General features: G+C 45.5%; 4 protein-coding genes across 5 annotated transcripts; 3 read left to right on the top strand and 1 right to left on the bottom strand.

Moving 5' to 3' along the window:
* LOC8074569 (O-acyltransferase WSD1) lies at nt 203–7,586 on the top strand. Its single transcript, XM_002440176.2, has 7 exons — nt 203–956; nt 5,190–5,804; nt 5,896–5,962; nt 6,092–6,180; nt 6,296–6,511; nt 6,965–7,102; nt 7,188–7,586. The coding sequence occupies exons 1-7, from the start codon at nt 606–608 to the stop codon at nt 7,374–7,376; spliced, it is 1,665 nt and encodes a 554-aa protein (XP_002440221.1). The 5' UTR covers nt 203–605; the 3' UTR covers nt 7,377–7,586.
* On the bottom strand, nt 8,493–10,179 carry LOC8063569. Its single transcript, XM_002441447.2, has 3 exons — nt 9,269–10,179; nt 9,030–9,143; nt 8,493–8,926 (listed from the first exon to the last, which is right to left on the bottom strand). The coding sequence occupies exons 1-3, from the start codon at nt 10,149–10,151 to the stop codon at nt 8,778–8,780; spliced, it is 1,146 nt and encodes a 381-aa protein (XP_002441492.2). The 5' UTR covers nt 10,152–10,179; the 3' UTR covers nt 8,493–8,777.
* LOC8063570 (kinesin-like protein KIN-10B) lies at nt 10,068–14,552 on the top strand. Of its 2 annotated transcripts, none has more exons than XM_021447189.1 (18): nt 10,068–10,418; nt 10,509–10,692; nt 10,805–11,008; nt 11,101–11,281; nt 11,365–11,564; nt 12,026–12,291; nt 12,381–12,476; nt 12,554–12,587; nt 12,707–12,751; nt 12,840–12,890; nt 12,964–13,065; nt 13,165–13,231; nt 13,309–13,538; nt 13,625–13,674; nt 13,757–13,778; nt 13,861–13,929; nt 14,009–14,050; nt 14,245–14,552. In XM_021447189.1, exons 1-18 carry the CDS (start codon nt 10,210–10,212, stop codon nt 14,290–14,292), a joined length of 2,100 nt encoding a protein of 699 aa, XP_021302864.1. In that variant the 5' UTR covers nt 10,068–10,209; the 3' UTR covers nt 14,293–14,552. The 2 variants fall into 2 exon arrangements, with proteins under 2 accessions (XP_021302864.1, XP_021302865.1); XM_021447190.1 differs by having other exon boundaries at nt 13,628–13,674; nt 14,245–14,546.
* On the top strand, nt 15,336–18,030 carry LOC8063571 (cytochrome b561 and DOMON domain-containing protein At3g61750). Its single transcript, XM_002440179.2, has 3 exons — nt 15,336–15,695; nt 16,360–16,756; nt 17,129–18,030. Exons 1-3 carry the CDS (start codon nt 15,528–15,530, stop codon nt 17,674–17,676), a joined length of 1,113 nt encoding a protein of 370 aa, XP_002440224.1. The 5' UTR covers nt 15,336–15,527; the 3' UTR covers nt 17,677–18,030.

A 19,521-nucleotide genomic window follows, 5' to 3' on the forward strand; every position in this document is an offset into this window, starting at 1 on the left:
AAAAAAAACGAGATTCTCTGGAGTTGAGCCTTGTTTAGTTCACCCCGAAATCCGAAAAAGTTTTCAAGATTTTCTGTCATATCGAATCTTTTGGCATATGCATGAAACATTAAATATAGATAAAAACAAAAACTAATCACACAGTTTGACTGTAAATCGTGAGACGAATCTTTTAACTCTAGTTAGTCTATGATTAGACAATATTTATCACAAACAAACGAAAAGGAAAGTGCTACAGTAGTGAAATCCAAAAAATTTTCACATCTAAACAAGACCTTGGTCTCTCTGCAGTTGGGGTCAGTAGCAGGTGGGCTTGCCAAACGGACGCCGACGGCGGATGAGCCCGCCCAACGCCGCAAGCCGAGCACCTGTTCAAAGCACAGCAGCCAACCCGCCGGGCGCGCGAGCTCGCGGTGCGTTTCCTGCATAATAAAACCCGCCTCGCCCGGGCCGGAGGCCGGCACAAGTGGTGGGTCAACTCGCAACCGCAGACCAGAGCGCGGGGCCGCCTCCCCGGAGTCCGGAAGCGCCCAGACGCCGCCGTCGCTGTCGCCACCGCGCGCGGCTCGCCCGCGTCCACAAAAGCCGCCAGCGCCCGTGCGCCGATGGATCCTGCCGCGACGGCGGATCCCGGCAGCTCTAGCTCCTCCACGCCCACGCTGCGGAAGCGGAGGATCTCTGTAGACACGTCGCGAGAGACCGCGCCCAGGCCAGAGCCGGAGGAGGAGGGCTCGATGGCGGCGTCCGCACCGGCTGCGGCGGCGGCGGCGGCGAGGAGGAGGGACCTGGAGGCGGCGGGCGAGCCGATGAGCCCCGCGGGGCGGCTGTTCCGGGAGAAGCACTTCAACTGCTACATCGTGGCCGTGATCGGTCTGGGCACGGCGGTGGACGTCGCGGCGGCGCGCGCGGGGATGGAGGCCACGCTCGTCCGCCACCCACGCTTCTCCAGCATCCAGGTACGCGTTCGCCCTCTCTGATGCCGAATTTGGTCTGTTTTTCGTTTGCCTCCGCTCTCGGCTCTCCTACCAACCCGGCCGATGAGCCGGGAGGGAAAGCGAGAGGACATGGCCGTTGACCTCAGCCACGACGCTGGCACGCGGGGATGCGGGCGGGCATGGTGCACGGGCCACGTCTGCACCACCTTGCGCTCGTGTTTAGGTACTGACACCAGGCATTTTTCTTTTCTTCCCTGGGGGCAGCTTTTCGAGCAAGAGGCCTTTTTTAGGATAAAAAAAGGCCGTTTCGATAGCAAACGGTAAGCGAGCTTCATGCATACTAGCAGCCTGTCTGGGACTCCAGGCAAAGAATGTTTTTTTTTTTCTCTGATCAGGATACCGCCAGGCAGGCTCGTCGCATCTGATGCTTGAGGTGACTGGTGACAGGCCCCTACTCAAGCCCCAATAGCTAAATATGGGTGCTCAGTCTAAAAACATTACTCCAGCAGGGTCCCTACTCCAGACCCTATATTTGGCTGGGCACCCATATTTCTTCCCCAGACTCCATTCCTGTTGGCCCAACAGGACAGCCCCCATCCTCCATCGCGTGTCCTAGCCCCAGCGCATGCTCCCTCTCTCTCTAACCTTGCATGTGCATGACACGCTAGGTAACCGGCTCAATGCTCTAATTGTGTCCATGTCCAAAGGAAGAAGAAAGAGGAAGAATAAAAAGACTCTGCCGAGTGGGTCCCTTCTGTCATTCTCTCTGGATTAGGTTTGGGGTCCAAATTTGAGTGCTACTGTTGGAGTTGAAGCAAAAAAGTTAAACCCCAAGAAGTAGGGGGAGCACCCAAATTAAAAATAGGGGTCTAGTTTTGGAGGCTACTGCTGGAGTTGCTCTAGGCCTTGTTTAGTTCACCTCAAAAAGCAAAAAGTTTTCAAGATTCCCCGTCACATCGAATCTTGGGACACATGCATAAAGCATTAAATATAGACGAAAGAAAAAACTAATTACACAGTTTAGCTGGAAATCGCGAGACGAATCTTTTGATCCTAGTTAGTCCATAATTGGATAATATTTGTCATAAACAAACGAAAGTGCTACAGTACCGAAATTCGAAATCTTTTCGGAACTAAACAAGGCCTGAAATCTACTAGTACTACTGTAGTTGATGCTGCACATGTCCTCTTGCCTTTTTTAAGCTACGTTGTTTGTCCTTGGCTTCTGATATTTGTCGTGTTTAAGGTCTTGTTGAGTTCACCCTGAAAACCAAAAAGTTTTCAAGATTCTCCGTCACATCGAATTTTATGTCTAATGCATGAAACATTAAATATAAACGAAAATAAAAACTAATTACACAGTTTAGCTGTAAATCACGAGACGAATCTTTTGATCCTAGTTAGTCCATGATCGGAAAGTGCTACAGTACCGAAAACTTTTCACTTTTCGGAACTAAACAAGGACTAACTTTGTTGGGCATAGAACCATAGCTGAGAAATCTAGACATCTGCTGAAGAAATTGAATTGCACTTAACCAAAATCTGTTCATGTCTTGTACGTTTTTATTATTTGAGAGCGCACTTTATATCCTTGTTTGCCCTAGTTTAGGCATGTTTAGTTTCCCACTCAAATTTTTTTCATCCATCCCATCGAATCTTTGGACACATGCATGGAACATTAAATGTACATAAAAAAATAAACTAATTACACAGTTTGGTTAAAAATCACGAGACGAATCTTTTAAGCCTAATTACTCCATGATTAGCCTTTAGTGCTACAGTAACCCACATGTGCTAATGACAGATTAATTATACTTAATATATTTGTCTTACAGTTTCCTGACGAGCTATGTAATTTATTTTTTTATTAGTTTCTAAAAACCTCTCCCGATATCCTTCCGACATATCCGATGTGACATCAAGAAAATTTTCATCTCCAATCTAAACATGGCCTTAGCCAATATAACGTCGGAAGATCCTTATCTCTGCCTCAACATCCAAAGCCTCAACATCCAACAAAACTCACAACCATGGCGCAAAGCAACTTGCACTGTGGTTATAAAACAATTGGCTACGATTTTAGGGAATGCGAGCAAATGCTTGTTTTGTTTCCTCTGCGTCCGGAGACAGACTTGATTTTTATGCTCTTCTAAAAATAGACGACTTGGCCTTGTTGAGTTCACCCCAAAAAGCAAAAAGTTTTCAAGATTTTCCGTCACATCGAATCTTGCGGCACATGCATGAAGCATTAAATATATACGAAAACAAAAACTAATTACACAGTTTAGCTGGAAATCGCGAGACGAATCTTTTGATCCTAGTTAGTCTATGATTGGATAATATTTGTCACAAACAAACAAAAGTGCTATAATATCGAAATCCGAAATCTTTTCGAAACTAAACAAGCCCGAGATTGGTTCCCAACAACCTAACAAACTTGGTACAGTGCGAAGGAATGACTGGAAAGACCGACTGGATGGTAGTACTGCATTTCATCGACGTGTCAGTGGTTAATGTGATGTTCTCCAAATTTCCACTCAGCCCTGGGTCTTGTTTAGTTGCAAAAAAATTTGTAAAATGGGTACTGTACCATTTTCGTTTGTATTTGATAAATATTGTCCAATTATAGATTAACTAGGCTTAAAAGATTCGTCTCGTCAATTCCGATCAAACTGTGCAATTAGTTTTTATTTTCGTCTATATTTAATACTCCATGCATGCGTCTAAAGATTCGATATGACGGGGAATCTGAAAAATTTTGCAAAATTTTTTTGGAACTAAACAAGGCCCTGTTAGAAAAGTATACGATGTTTACGTGTTCCTGCAAATTTCACTCGCTCCAAATTTCCACTCGGTATCTGAGGCCTTGTTTAGTTGGCAAAAATTTTTGTTTTTGGCTACTGTAGCATTTCGTTTTTATTTGACAAACATTGTCCAATCACAGAATAACTAGGGTCAAAAGATTCATCTCATAAATTACAGGTAAACTGTGCAGTTAGTTTTTATTTTTATCTATATTTAATACTCCATGCATGCGACCAAAGATTCGATGTGACGGGGAATCTTGAAAATTTTTGCGAACTAAACAAGGCCTGACTCTAGCGTCACTGTAGCGTACCTCAACTACCTGTTCCTTGTTCTCTCTTGTCGATTTTTGCAGCAACCGTTTGACTGATGAATACGAACGCACGCATGCGGCACGGCACTGCAAACCTGAAGATAAATAGTTCCGGCCACTATAGACCTTGTTTAGTTCCGAAAAGATTTCGGATTTCGATACTGTAGCACTTTCGTTTGTTTGTGACAAATATTATCTAATTATAGACTAACTAGGATCAAAAGATTCGTCTCGCGATTTCCAGCTAAACTGTGTAATTAGTTTTTGCTTTCGTCTATATTTAATGCTTCATGCATGTGCCGCAAGATTCAATGTGACGGAGAATCTTGAAAACTTTTTGCTTTTTGGGTGAACTAAACAAGGCCATAGACTGCAAATCTCAAGCCATCGTTACCAATCCACCAGGAACAGATGGTGGGCAGCCCTGACCGAGACAAGATAATAAGTGCTGTGCAGGACCGCAGTGCATCTAGACGTTCAAACCTAGCGTCGCTGTATGATGTATCTTTCTTTCAGGCACTCACAATGCAGACTCTATCATGAAGTCTAAAGCTATTTATTACCTCGAACAATGTGGACTTGGAGTCTAAATAAGACTTGAAGTCTTATTTTTTCTACCTCTTTCTTCAATAAATATGGTGCCACATCAGCAAAATACCATAAATAATATATAATTAATTGTCTTGGACTCTGTGATAGAGTCTTGCATTGAGAGTGTCCTAACAAGTCTTTTAGCCCATAAAGCCAGTCTCAATGTATAGTTTCATGACACAGTTACCAAGACTATAAACTAGGTAACCGAGCACAAGAGTTTCATGGGGATGAAACTCCTCTCTCATCTAATGAAACTCCTTCATTTAATGACCCTGCCAAGTCAGCAATTTTACTTATGAGACACTCTATTTAATGTGCATGACACTCCCATAAAACATGCATTGAGACTGACCTAAGACCTAATGTGTTTTTGCGACTTGACTGAGGAGCTAGCTGGTGATCAGAGAGACTACGATATTGATGAAAATTAATGGAGTGGGTCAATTATCAATAAATCTCTCAAAAGAAACCGGTGTGTGGCATTATCAATTGATTGGTGAAAATGACCTGTTTTGGTCTTTATTCCGCATTTCCCCTGGCAGGTGAAGGATGATGATGCGAGAAAGAACGCCAAGCCGCGGTGGGTGCGGACCACGGTGAACCTGGACGACCACGTCATCGTCCCCTACCTGGACCCCGCCGCCACGTCGACCAAGCCGGACCAGGCCGTGGAGGACTACCTGTCCTGGCTGTCCACGGCGCCCATGGACCACTCCCGCCCGCTCTGGGAGTTCCACGTCCTCAACTTCCCGACGTCCGAGGCCACCGCCACCGTCGCCATCCGCATGCACCACTCCCTCGGCGACGGCGTCTCGCTGCTGTCGCTGCTCATCGCGTGCACCCGCAGCGCCGCGGACCCGGCGCGGCTGCCGGAGCTGCCGCCCGCGCCGCGCCGCGCCGGCCCCGTCTACGCTCGGCCGCGCCCGCCGCTCTCCGCGGGCTTCGTGGCGTTCGCGCTGTGGCTGTGGTCCTACGTCGTGCTCGCGTGGCACACGCTGGTGGACGTCGTGTGCTTCGTGGCCACGGCGTGGTTCCTGAGCGACCCGCGCACGCCGTTCATGGCCGCGTCCGAGGGCGTCGAGTTCCGCCGCAAGCGCTTCGTGCACCGCACGCTCAGCCTCGACGACGTCAAGTTCGTCAAGAATGCCATGAAGTGTGTAAGAGCTTCTCTTGTTTGCTGCTCCTTGTTATTCAAGTAGCTTTCCTTCTGAGAATTGAACCAAATGCAGCTTCTGATGGATTTTGCAGACTGTCAACGATGTCCTGATTGGAGTGACTAATGCAGGGTTGTCGCGGTATTATTTCCGAAAGACCAGTGAGTGTACACCTGTAAATCCATGCAAATCAGAATTCAATCATGTTCCCCATTAGCATTCTGCACTTCCTTCGCAAAATGTAAAAATCAGGCCACATTTTTATCCTCATATTTCTTGATTTTCGTCAGGTGGTAGCAACAATGAGGGGAAAAAATCACAGAACATTCGTGTCCGATCTGCTCTTCTTGTTAACATTAGGAGAGCCCCTGGTTTACATGTAATTTACTACAGTATTAAATTTGCCTTTTATGAATATGTCGACACTTAAGGCGTCCTTTAATTAGTATTGTCCTTGAGTAATCTATTCTGAATCGCAATTTGATTTTGAGCAGGCATTGACAGAAATGATGGCTTCTAGCAAGAACAATGGGGCAAAATGGGGGAACCTGATTGGTTACATGATACTACCTTTCCATATAGCCATGCACGATGATCCCCTTGAATACATCCGCCAAGGGAAAAGGACAGCTGAAAGGAAGAAGGCGTCATTAGAAGCAGTTTTCACGTACTGGAGTGGGAACCTAATAGTCAAACTTTTTGGCATGAAGGTATGATCTCTATTTAGATATCAACATGTTTGCTTTGATTGTTGGTTTTGTTTTGCTTGTAGAATTGTGAGGTTTTGCAGTTAGATGCAATTCATGTTAAGCTGAAACCAATCCTTTGGATTGTTTAAACCTTAAATCTAAAGAAACAAACTTAAATTCCGCTTTTATAGAAAGCATATAAGAGTAAGTAAAAAGTCACAATTACATGGATTCCCTCTAAAATGACAAATCACAATTCACAGCCTTGTCATGGACTACTGTAAATTTGCAGGATCACATGAGTCTGAACTCTGTGATTTATTTTCACCCTTACAAGCGGCAGCATTTCTTTTTTTGACATTTTGTTGTAACCAAAGGTCACATGACAAGAGTATGATCTTAATACCTTGGACCAGATTGAGCTATCTTTTGTCTACTCTGGAATTATTGTCTCTAACTGTGAAACTTGTATAGGCTGCAGCAGCTCTCTGCTATGGTATGTTCACAAATACGACCCTGTCATTCTCAAGCATGGTTGGACCTGCTGAGAAGGTGGAGTTCTATGGCCATCCAATCGTCTATATTGCTCCCTCTGTCTACGGGCATCCACATGTAAACGCTCACTAGTCATTAATACTAGTATTGAACACTCAAATCCAGTTCTCAATTGTTAATTATGTCATCTTAATGTGTGCAGGCTCTGACTGTACATTACCAAAGCTATACGAACTCCATCAAGCTTGTCCTCGCAGTGGATGATGCTCAGTTTCCAGACTCTCATCAGCTTTTGGACGACTTTGCCGAGTCCCTGAGGCTCATCCGTCAGGCAGCTTCGAAAGATGACAAAAAGAAACTAGACCAACATTCCTTTTTCGGTACAATGTAGGTTGTTGATGACAACACACAAAGAAATGCTGAACAACATGTCAGGAACTTGATCGTCTGGTTACCTGATTGGGGACTACATAAACTTTCAAGAAATCGCTAGAGAGGCAGTGCAAATTGTAAAGTGTAAGACTAGTATGTATATCAATATTGTTCAACCAACTGTGGTGGAATCACAAAATGGATATTATGCGAAGGAATTCAACATCAACTATTGTTCGATTAGAATGTAGCAATTTCACATATACATAATACATGTTAGCCTTAAAAAACAGAGCCTGCACGCACTATATAACAGTAGATAGCAAATAGGTTTCTACTACTTCCTCTGTTCAAACTATAAGTCGTTCTAGCTTTTCTAGATACAATGCTTTTGTTATGCATCCAAACTTACACTATATGTAGATGCATCACAAAAACTATGTTCCCAGAAACCCAAAATGATTTGTAATTTAGAATGGAGAGTACAACATAACAATTTCCACTAATGCTTATATATCAAAGAACTCGACTCTCCACTAAACTGAAGCTACAAAGACCACAAGCCTCATCGCAACCCAGCACAACCTACCCAAGTTGACAGTCTCATTTCCTGCCCTATTCTAATCTCTCTCTGTCCCTCTGTAGCACTATAGTACTATTTAGCGATGACGTGTGATCAGTGAACAACATGATAATAATGTAGCGCTACGATTAATCATTTTATTGCTATTTGTGGTGCCGGAGGTAGTGTACTGCACCTGATCTTGTACCCTAGCTCGCAGCTTGAACCTAGCTATGCTTTGCTAACTGCTACACTACACATGCTTGGTAGTTTGGTAACATCAAATAACCTAGGATTATTGTTTGATGTGACTCCTAGTTCATGAATGCTTAAATTGCTTATGAAAATCACCAAAGTGCATGTACTTAACTTACTGGTTCCTTCATTATTATTAAATGAAACAACTTCAGTAATAAAACTTGATCAGATCAACTATGGCTAGTATTCTAGTACTTGTTGTCTTCTCTACTCACAAACATAAATCCATTTTGTACATGTTTGACTGACTTTTTTTTATAACTTTGATCACTCATATAAAATTTGTATAGATTGACAGCAGAGTAGGGCTATCGCTAGCTAAAAGAAATTCCTCTACTGTGGCTTTTAGGTGTTGCCTCCACTGAGATCATCAAAAAGGGCATTTGCAGTTTCAGATCTCGGTTATCAATCCTTTCTTTTCACTCTTGTACAAACTTTCAGACTAGGTTACAAGCAAACCATGCAATGAGCTATCGAACTTCCATGGCTTAAGCCAATGCTAAAACCTTGGCTATCACAACAACATCATTGGAATTGGAAAGGATAAACACAGATGCCTCCTATCCTTGTTCTACACCAAGGATAGGAGCAGAGGACTAGCTAGTCTGTGCTAGGTTTCTCTGGTTTCTTGATCAAGATAAACAAGGCTACACGGTTGCTGCGAAATTCAGGGTGCCATTGGTCCTGCTCAATGCAAGCAATTAGGAAGTCCTCCATTGCTGCCTCCAAGAAGCACTCCAGCACAGCATCTATACAACCATATGCAAAGCATTTATATGACGTCTGAGTCAGTCAGTCAGTCGATCCCATTCCAAAAGAAAACAGAGAACGCGAAAGAGGAGCCTTAATTACCGTTGCGAAGCTCTCCAGCTAGAAGTATCGTGGTGTGTTTTCCTGAGAGCTGGTTGAGAGTGGCCTGGAGATCGCCCACTGCTTCCTCATTGTATATGACATCAGAGCCGAGCACTGAAAGAATTGAACAATCACCATTGATCACATCTATCGTGCTCTATGCCGATGAATCCGAAGCAGGCAGGAGTTGAATGTCCATGCAAGAAACAGAGAACAAAAGAAGACAGAGGCGAGCAGACCGAAATCAGGCAGTGGCTCCTTGAGCAATTCATGGTGAGGATCGTCGCCCCACACAAGCTCCGTGACCCGAGCGGAGCCCGGGACGTGGGGGTCGTCGACATTGAGGGCGACGTTCTTCCTGAGCAGCTTGAGCCGGTCGGGGAGGTCGGTGAGGACCACATGGGCGCCCAGCAGGGCGGCGGCGCACCCCACCAGGCCGCACCCGGACCCGAGGTCCACCGCGCGCGTGCCGCGGAGGAGCAGCCGCTGGGAGTCGACGGCGTGCTCGAGGAACTTGGCGAGCACGACGCCGCTGTCCCAGACGACCGCCCCCGTGACCCCCGGGGTCGACATCGAGGAGGGCGACTGCAGCAGGGACAGGCGCCGCCCGCAGGCGTCGAGCTCGAAGGCGTGCGCCGCCTGGCGGACCAGCGCGTTGTTTCGGTGCGCCTCGGGCTGCCCTAGGCCCCAAAGCAGCATCGTCTCCCCAGCCGCGCTCTCCACCGGTCGCACCACGCCGCCGTACGCGCCCATCCCGCTGCCCATCATCGACTCGGCGGCGGCGGCGGCGCTCTGTCCTCTCTCTCTCTCTCTCTCTCTCTCTCTCTCTGGAGACTGGAGAAACGTGAGTAATGGGCCGATCTGGGCCGCCCGTGAGTTCGTCCAAGGCCCAGCCGGAATGGCTCCTCCTCCTTCCCCGATACGGTTCAAGCTGGCCCCACCACCGGTGCGAACGCGATGCCATCCCGCTCCCCCCGCGCCGCCTCCTCGATTGGGGACGCAATTCAAAAGGCGCCGAGGGCAAAGGCAGAGGCGCTCCTCATCATCCTTAACAACGGCTAGCACACACAAAACAGACCCTCTCTTCCTCCTCAGCGGCGCCGTCGTCGTCATCCCCTGCATCCGACCAAGGAAGAATAACGAAGGGGAAGCGCTGTTACTGCCTCGGAGACAAAGGACGATGGAAGAAGCAGCCGCCGCCGCCGCCGCCGCCACCGCCGCCCCCTCCCCCTGCCCCAGGACCGCTCCAGTCAGAGTGGTCGCGAGGATTTGTCCTGGCGGAGGCCCGTCAGGCTCCTTCCATGTCGCCGCCCGTGTCCCTGATCCGGCCAATTCCTCGTCGGCTTCCGTTTCCTTCATCCCCGTCAGCAAGGAGGCCGCTCCTTCTGGGTACGTTTCATAGCAGCCTGCTCCTTGCCGATTATTATTTTAAGATCCGATCTATCTAATCAACTAAGCTGGCCATATTTTGGCCTGTAGAAGCATGACTCCCCACAAGCAACGCGAGTACAAACTCGATTGGTGCTATCTCAACCAAGATTCAGACACACACATATTCCAGAATGAGGTTAAACACCTCGTGGATAACATTTTTTCCGGCGACGGACGCAACCATGCATGTGTAATCACTTGTGGTTCTACTGCCAAAACCAACCTCGTTATGGTATGTTTTTTTATTTCAGATCACATGCCCACCATAAAAATTATAAGAACTGCATATTTATATTTTTTTTGTCTTAAACAAAGTTCACTCATGATTTAAAATTCTGATGTAGGGGTTTGAGGATCATCCTGGCTTGCTCATCATGGCCATGGAGCGAATCCTTGACTGTGCCAAACCCATCGGGGCAACCATTAGAGTTTCCTCTTATCAGGTGCTTCAAGACAATCATGTCTTTGATCTCTTGGAGCCGAAGGATAGTGAGGTGTTTGTGCGAGAGGATGCTAATGGAAGGACTCATCTTAAGGGCCTCTCCAAGGTACACTATTTGCTTACTTTTTTTTAAATTCATGTTCCTGACTTTCTATTTTCGCAGCTACCAGTTTCTCTGAAATTAATCACTTAATGCAGGTTGGAATCAATTCAATTCAAGAGTTTCAGAATTTGTGCTATGGGAGTGACAAGCTCCAAAATCCCACCATAGCTTCCAACCAAACTAGTGGACACCGTGGTTTTATTATTTTCATTTCTAGATTTGATCAAAATGGTAGACAACGCTCTGTAGCAAATATGCATTTTCTTGAGTTGGCTGGTATGTACTTTTCATGCGTGAACTGCAATTTTGTATATTATCTTTTATCAACAATTTAGTTTTTGTTCCCTGATTTTCAATAGGCTATAACAATAACAAGCAAAAGAGCCAAGGTGGGGGATTTGCTCAACCAAATTCTAAGAAGTCATTGTATGCTGTAATGGATGTTGTTCAAGCTCTAAATAGCCACCAGAGCTTCATACCCTATAGGAAGAGCAAAGTAACTCATATTTTGCAAGATTCTCTATGCAAGACAAGTGATGCTTTATTAATAGCATGTTTGGTAAGGATACTTGGCATCAACATCTTTGTATAATGTATTTGAGATATTTTAAGATAAATATCAGGATACCATAAATTAAATGGTTGCACTGTCTTTTATTGTTAATCTTCTGTTGGTTTCAAAAAAAAATCTATAAATGGATGGTGGTTCAATAATATTGCTCAGTAGCATGTTTCTTAAAATTAAATATATGAGTTCATGTTCTGCCTTCGGTCAAAACTCAAAAGATAGTATATCCACGGACGTTTTATAAAAAGAATGTGGCTAGTTAAAATATTTGTTATTGCTATTCTATGTTTCCTTATGTTGCTATTGTTTGACAGAATATGTATGTATTTCTAAATTTAGCTTGTGCTATTTGTTATAACCTTCTTTATGTTACCTTACCATACTTGTTGGAATTGGAATTGATACATTGCTACTGTTACCATGCCAATCTAATGCAATGCATTCTTGCGTAGGATGAAGTCTCCTGCCAAGATGTAGTCTCTACTCTAAGCTTGGCTTCACGCTCAAGCCAAGTGGTCAATGATCAATGCTACAACTTATCCTTAAGCACAAAAGATTGTTTAAAGTCAAATGTAAACCTTTCAATAAACACTAAGAATTTGTCAAGGTCATTATTGCCTTCTACCCAGCAACGAAGTTCTATAGTGGAGAAGTCCGACAAAACTCAATTTAATAACAGTGCAGTAAAAGCAGCTCGAGCTCTCAACGCCAATAAGAGGTCACAATCTGATTTTGGATTTACTACATTTGATACTAGTATTTTGTCAACATTTGAAACTAATGGTGGTTTTTGTGTTATTCATTCAGATCTGAAACAAGCACACATTCAGTGAAAAAAACAAGCACACAATCTGCTTCAATTAGTTTGAAACACTCCGCTGCTAAGTCTATCCTGAGGGGAAGGTAACACTCTATTGATTAAGTCACGATTATCTCAATGCTTTCAACAATACCATTAAAAGTGATCTTTTGTTCTCCAGGAATTTGTTTTTTCCTACAGCTAATTCATCAAAGGTACGTAACTAAACTAGTTTCCTCTAGTCCTTTCGCATAGTATGTCAGTGAAATGGGTATTAAAGTTGTCATTCTTATGTTACTAACTAGTCCAATATGTTATTTTGTGAATTATGTAGGAAGATATGAAAAATTTGGTGACAACTGCAATAGTAAGACCTAAGGTTTGTATAGTTTTAGCACCTTATATGTACACTTTCCATCGATCATTAGTGAACACATTTATATTTGAGTTTTCTATGCTATTCATAGGAGGTAGAGACATCATCTGGCATGGAAATTCAAGCCCTCCCACCAATTGAGGTAATTTAACTTTTATTGTTTTTGAAGGTAGGTGCTACTCATAAAACTAATTATTGATTGGAGCAATATGCAGGAGAAATGTGACGACACAAAAAACAGTGTAATATCATCTAAAATGGAAAAAGTAGAGCCTTGTAGCATGAGAGAAATTGTATTAAGCGACATGAAAGAAGAGGTATACAACCCTTGAAAATAGGCAAATATATGATATTTTTGTGTTTACAATTCCAATATGAATATCATAAATATGTATACCTTTTGTTTCTCTATTCAGGGCCATTCTTCTTCAACAGAGAATTTCGTAGCTGACTCTAGCATGACATACCCATCTACTGCAGCTGGTATGATATTTTTAACTCACTCTTTCTAAATGTTAATTATGAAATCATAGTATTCTCAATTGACTTCACTTTTCCAGATAAATCTGTTGAAAAAAATCCAACCAACGTTATCCAGTCCTCTCCAAAGATAAGTGATCAGCTAAGAGAGATATCAAACTCATTGAAGCTTCTTAGTACTATGCCATCGAGCATAAAAACAGATATAGTTCGTGCCAAACCCTTTGATATAGTTGAAGCAGAACCAAAAACTCCTGAGATCCACTTGAAAGTTCGGCATGTTGAAGATCTACAAGAATCAGGGTTTAAGGTTACCTATTTTAAACTCATTACACAATTAGTATTGTATCCTTAGCTTTGGTGATAAATCATTTCTTCCTTTTTTCTTCACAAAAGCAGAAATCCCTGGCTAAAGAGTGTTTGTCATTTATAAACAGCGCTAGCAAGTAAGTATTGTCACTAATATATTATTTATTGTTGAACCAAATTTATTTATGTTTTTCTAATGAATGTTTTCAAATCATGCAGGGAGCAATTAAAAAGTTTAAAGGTGCGGAGAATTTTAAAGATTATGCATTCAGCTGAACATAAATGATTACTTATGCTTTGCTAACATGTTGTTAATGTTGCAGGGTATTGGAGAGAAAAGGGCAAATTTTATACTTGAGCTTCGAGAGGAGTCACCAGAACCATTGAAAGAGGTAAACCTTCTTCTATATTGAATGCTTAGGAAGTTAAAATTAAATAATATGAAGTGGCAAAACTAATTTTACCTTTCAGATTGATGATCTTAGAAGCATCGTCGGGATGAACAAAAAAGAGGTAACTCTACTATATCTATGTGTTTTGTTTCCTTATTTTAATAAATACAATCAAATTGTCCAAATACAAAAATGCTACACCATCACTGGAGAATGGAGATACATATCTATTAGTCAAATGCACATCTTAGGTAACTTTAGCAGCATGAAAGGTTACCCACATTTACTACCTTCTATTTTTTCTATTTCGTTCAGATCAATAAGATGGTGTCAAAGATGGTTTTGGAATCGAAGATGGACTAGGAAGGGTTGTTGATTTCCTTCCACCTAGGAGACGAGGTCATAGTTCCAAATAGTCTCAATTCGAATATTGATGCTTGTTGGTAGCGGATTGCTGCAGAATCCAAATGCTATCTGTGTTGCTTGTGAGAATAACCGGATGTTTTGTTGAAAAAAAGAATAATCATGATGTACATGTGTTGTGGAGGTACAAGTTTTATACCTGTCGTGTAATGTAAATACGAACAAAGATTTTGAAGGCTTTCAGGTTTGTCGTATCAGAAGCTATTAGTTACCCTGTCATGATTGTCACTGGTTAGTGCCTAACGTGCTGAAGATGCCCAGTTCAGCGCAACACTGAGAACAATTTCAGTTTCGCTGTTGCAGTTGCGGCACCCAAAGCAGCTACATCTGCTTTGTTGAACTCTGAAGAAGTGAAGAGTGCTGTGCCGCAGCCAACTGCCGCTAACACAGTCCCTGCTCACAACAATCTCTACTGTTCTAGTGTCTCCGCTACCAAATTACTGATTCCGTCGATCAACAGCAAGGCGAGAGATTCAGAACCCTGTCTCGGCAAGGATCTCAGGTAGCCGGTCAAGTTCACATCATCAGCTCTCCCTTTCCCGTCCCCTCCAAGAAAGTTGGCCCGTACATCATTCTGTACTTTTATTTCCCCCAAATTTTTCACAGCTCAAGCAACCAACCAAGATATTTATTTATCATCTGAACTTCCACTACACACTTGCAATTCATTCCCACACTCTTCAGTCCTCACTTCCCGAAAGCCACAGGATTTTTAGCAGTACACGAGTGGGTGCACGAGTGCTCTTTTTTCCCCCTTTTCCTTTCGCCGCTTTTGCACTCCACCGGACCAGAGCACCACCCCCTAATCGCTTCCAGATCTGGAGCCGGCATGACACTGCCGAGAGGGACACCCAACCCAGCGGCGGCAGCGGTACCAACCATTGCATCACTGACACCAATCATAAGCTGGCTGGGCTCCCAGCTGCAGTGACAGTGTGACACACACACCACCCACCCTCTCTCTGAGCCTGAGCTGAGCTGAGCTGAGATCCCCCATATCCCCAACCCAACGCAAAAAAAAGTGAGGATAAAAGAAAAATCGCACTACCAACTGACCGCAACTTCCCAACTCCCAGTCCCTCCCTAAACTCGCAAGCAACCCGCGGCTGAGCTCCGTGCACCAGTTGTCTCGCGTTGCTGCCGGTGCTGCAGGCGGCATTGTCGGCGAGCTTAGGATGGGTGGCATGGTGGCGTCGGTGGCGGCGGCGCTGGTCGTCGTCCTTGGCGTGGCGTCGGTGGCGACGGCGCAGTTGGAGACCTGCAACGGCGACCTCCCGCCCGTGCTCGCCGCCAACTACTCCGGACTTGCCTGCCAGCCGGTCTGGAACAACTTCGTGCTCCGGGTACGTATGCTGTTTCTCTTCGTTCTGCGTATGCGTGTGGTCGGAGTCTGGTGGATAATTGAGCTGCTCGAGTGTTCTCTTCTTGGAACCTCTGGCCATCTTTGTCGTGGTTGATGCTGTTCAGTGCAGCGTCGATGGTTGTTTAGGTTTGGTTTCTGCCTTTCTGGGCTTGAGGAGATCTCTCAAGAACAGGGCAGGGCTGGGTGGATCTTGTTGCCTGCAGCTGCAGGCGATTGCTTACTGAAATTTCAGCAGATCAAAGGCTTCCAGCGGCAATAGTAGACTGATAGCTGATAAGGGATTTCTAGCTAACAAGGATACAATTCTTGCAATCTGCAGTTTTTCATGCATAATTCTTAGGATTAGAGTTCATTTTGGTAGTAGTAGCAGCAGTAGCAGAGCTGAAAGCGTATAGTTCAGATAAAGGGGACCAACAGGCAACATGCAATGCATTATTGATCTACCTATCAAGAAAAAGAGAGTAATGCAATAGTAAATTCCTCTGTTGTAGCGATTAGTTGCATTATATTTCTACTCAGGATTGTTGTGATGAACTGCGGATCTTTAGCATACAGATTACAGGTGCATGCTGCATTTCTGAATTCTGACGTATGAACCAAACCAACTCCTCTCGGATGGATGGATCCATTGCAATGCATTGCAGTATCACCAGGACAAGAACAACGTGCTCCGGATCGTGCTGTCGACGATGTACAGCACGGGGTGGGTGGGCATGGGGTTCTCCAGGGACGGCCTGATGATCGGCTCCAGCGCCATGGTTGGGTGGATCGGCAAGAAGGGGCTCCCCCACATCCGGCAGTTCGCGCTGCGCGGCAAGAGCAGCTCCAAGGTGGTCGTGGACCGCGGCTTCCTCGTCTCCAACGACCACGACCACACCGTCGTGGTGCAGCAGGCCAAGATCTACCTCGCCTTCCAGCTCAGGTTCTCCTACCGCCTCTCCCACCAGCACATCATCATGGCCTTCGGCAACAGCATCCCCGTCAAGAACAAGCTCACCAGGCACCAGGACAAGACTTCCTTCACCTTCGATTTCACCACTGGTATGTACGTCCTCCTGTTCTTGGTAAATGGAAAACTGCTTGCATTCAGTTCAGACTTCAGAGTGATGTTGCGTTGCACTTAGCTGAACCACTTGCAAGTTTGCAAGTGGAAAAATAAGAAATGCCTGCGCCTGAAAAATGAGCCGACAAGTCCACTTGAACTGCAAGCAGTTCAGTGTCGGTTGGCCAAAAAAAAAAAGGTTTTTGTTTCTTGAAGCTACAGCCGTCAGCTGATGACACTTTTTAGTAGCCACACCGACATCGGTTGACATCGAAAAGCACTCGAGCCACCTGCTCGTTGCATTGCATGGCTTCATCGTCTACCGTCTGTGTGATCGATCGGATCCCTATGCTATGGTATGATGAGTGCAGGCAGAGCTTCGGTGGACGGGTCGTTCCCCTACGGCCTGCGTCGCGCGCACGGCGCGCTGAACGTGTTCGCGTGGGGCGTGCTGATGCCCATCGGCGCCATCCTGGCGCGCTACTTCCGGCGGATGGACCCGCTGTGGTTCTACCTCCACGTCGGAATCCAGTTCGTGGGCTTCATCATCGGCCTCGCCGGCGTCGTCGCCGGGGTGGCGCTGTACAACAAGATCCAGGCCGACATCCCGGCGCACAGGGGGCTCGGCATCTTCGTCCTCTTCCTCGGCATCCTGCAGATCCTGGCATTCTTCCTGCGGCCCAACGCCGACTCCAAGTACCGCAAGTACTGGAACTGGTACCACAGCTGGGCCGGCAGGCTCGCGCTCTTCTTCGCCGCCGTCAACATCGTCCTCGGCATCCACGTCGGCGGCGCCGACAACTCGTGGAAGATTGGGTATGGGTTTAACCTGGCCGTCATCCTCGTCGCCGTCATCGCGCTTGAGTTCATGCTGTGGACGAGGTGGTCTAAGAACAGCACCTCCACCCCGACCTACTAGAAACCTGCTGCGTGTTTGTGTTGTCGTGGCGGCGGCGACGCGATCGAGAACGCGAAGGGCAGCCCCTAATTTTTTTTAAAAAAAAAAATTATGGTTCTTTTTCCAGGGTTGGATGATGTTGTGTTGCCCTGACCTTGTTTTTTTTTCTTTGTTGGTGTATGAATTGTTCGGAACTGCAATCGTGTCAGTGTGTGAGTTTAGGCAAGTGCACTGGCACTGCCCATAGGTGTGCACGCCTGGTGGTATAGTGGTCCTCTATGATTCTTTGTTTCTCGAGGCATGTTACAGCCGTGTATGATAATTTGAACGAGAACAACGTGCCCATATATAGCTTCACCCATTTGTTGATGCTTAGCTCGTCCGGTGAACCTCCGTGCACTATTGCAAAAAACTGTTATTTTATCTATCCTTTTAAAATTAACTATGAAGATTTGTTGCTTTTGGCTTGACTAACTCTAGTTTTTCCATATATTATAACAAGAAACCAAAACTGTGTCAAACCAGATCTTCCTCTATTAGTAAGAAATAAACTAGACCACTCACACATCAGAAAATTAACCGAGCCAACCCACCCACTCACAATAAGCGTGCAGTCACAACTAGGAATAACAACGGTTTCTAAAAAAACAAGGAATAACAACGGATACCCGCACCACTGCAGACGACATGCTATGGTCCAACTAGGGTTGCCGCTAGCAACGCGCTGACCATCCCTTGTCCCCTTGCACTCTTCTTCTTCCACCTTCTCCTTGCGCCCACGACCACATCCTCAACCCCACTCCTCCTCCTCCTCCCCTCGCGACTCGCCGGCGTCGCCCCGCCACCCATCGTCGCGACCATGCTATGGTTCGCCGTAGTTTCGTGACCGCGGTAGCCTCCTCCTCCCCCTCCCCTGACCTACACCCGGTGCTGCCATGGCTATGCTCACCGGCGCAATGAACACCGCCACGACACCCCCACTGCGATCTTGCTCGGTCGCCTCCATCGTTGCCAGGCCCCTTACTACTCGGCCGCCATCTCCACAGCCTAGCCAACTTACCTCTCCCAAACTCCCATCTAAGCCCGCCAAAGTTGGAGAAGAAGGAAAGAGAGGTCGGAACCCTAGCCACCGCCGTCGTATTCTTCCTCTCCGGTGGGACGCGAGCGTGCGCTCGTGTGGAGAGAGAGAGAGAGAGAGAGAGAGAGAGAGAGAGAGAGAGAGAGAGAGAGTGGGCTAGGCCGGTCCGCGTCGCGTGGAAGAGGGAAGGGGTGGTTGACGCGCTGCTAGCGGCACCTTGGTTAGACTAGATGATTACCGCCTATGCGGGGTAATGGTACCCTACGGCCCTACGGGTAATCTGCATCTAATTTCACACCATGCACAAAGGAATACTGGCATTCAACAAATTAGACATTTATAAGTAATCAACACATGACAAGCACATAAGTAAATGTATTTCAAACCAGTAAATGACCGAATGCAGTAGGTGCAGAGTAGCATGGCGAGCGCGTGGGCTGGTGGACAGAGTTCTAACCGCAGGCATGGTTGCCGGTGACTCGGTGAGATGCTTTGTGCTTGTGTAGGGCATGATGCCCCGAGCGGCCGAGTCCCCAACCAAACAACTAGGGTCGAGTCACCTAGGCCTTGTTTAGTTGCAAAAAAATTTATAAAATGTACATTGTAGCACTTTTATTTGTATTTGATAAATATTATCTAATCATGAATTAACTAGATTCAAAAGATCTGTCTCACAAATTACAGATAAACCGTGTAATTAGTTATTTTTTTAATTTATATTTGATGCTTCATACATGTGCCACAAAATTTGATGTGACGAAAAATCTGAAAAATTTTGTAATTTTTTT

Source organism: Sorghum bicolor, chromosome 9 (assembly GCF_000003195.3).
Source record: "Sorghum bicolor cultivar BTx623 chromosome 9, Sorghum_bicolor_NCBIv3, whole genome shotgun sequence".
Lineage (NCBI taxonomy): Eukaryota > Viridiplantae > Streptophyta > Magnoliopsida > Poales > Poaceae > Sorghum > Sorghum bicolor.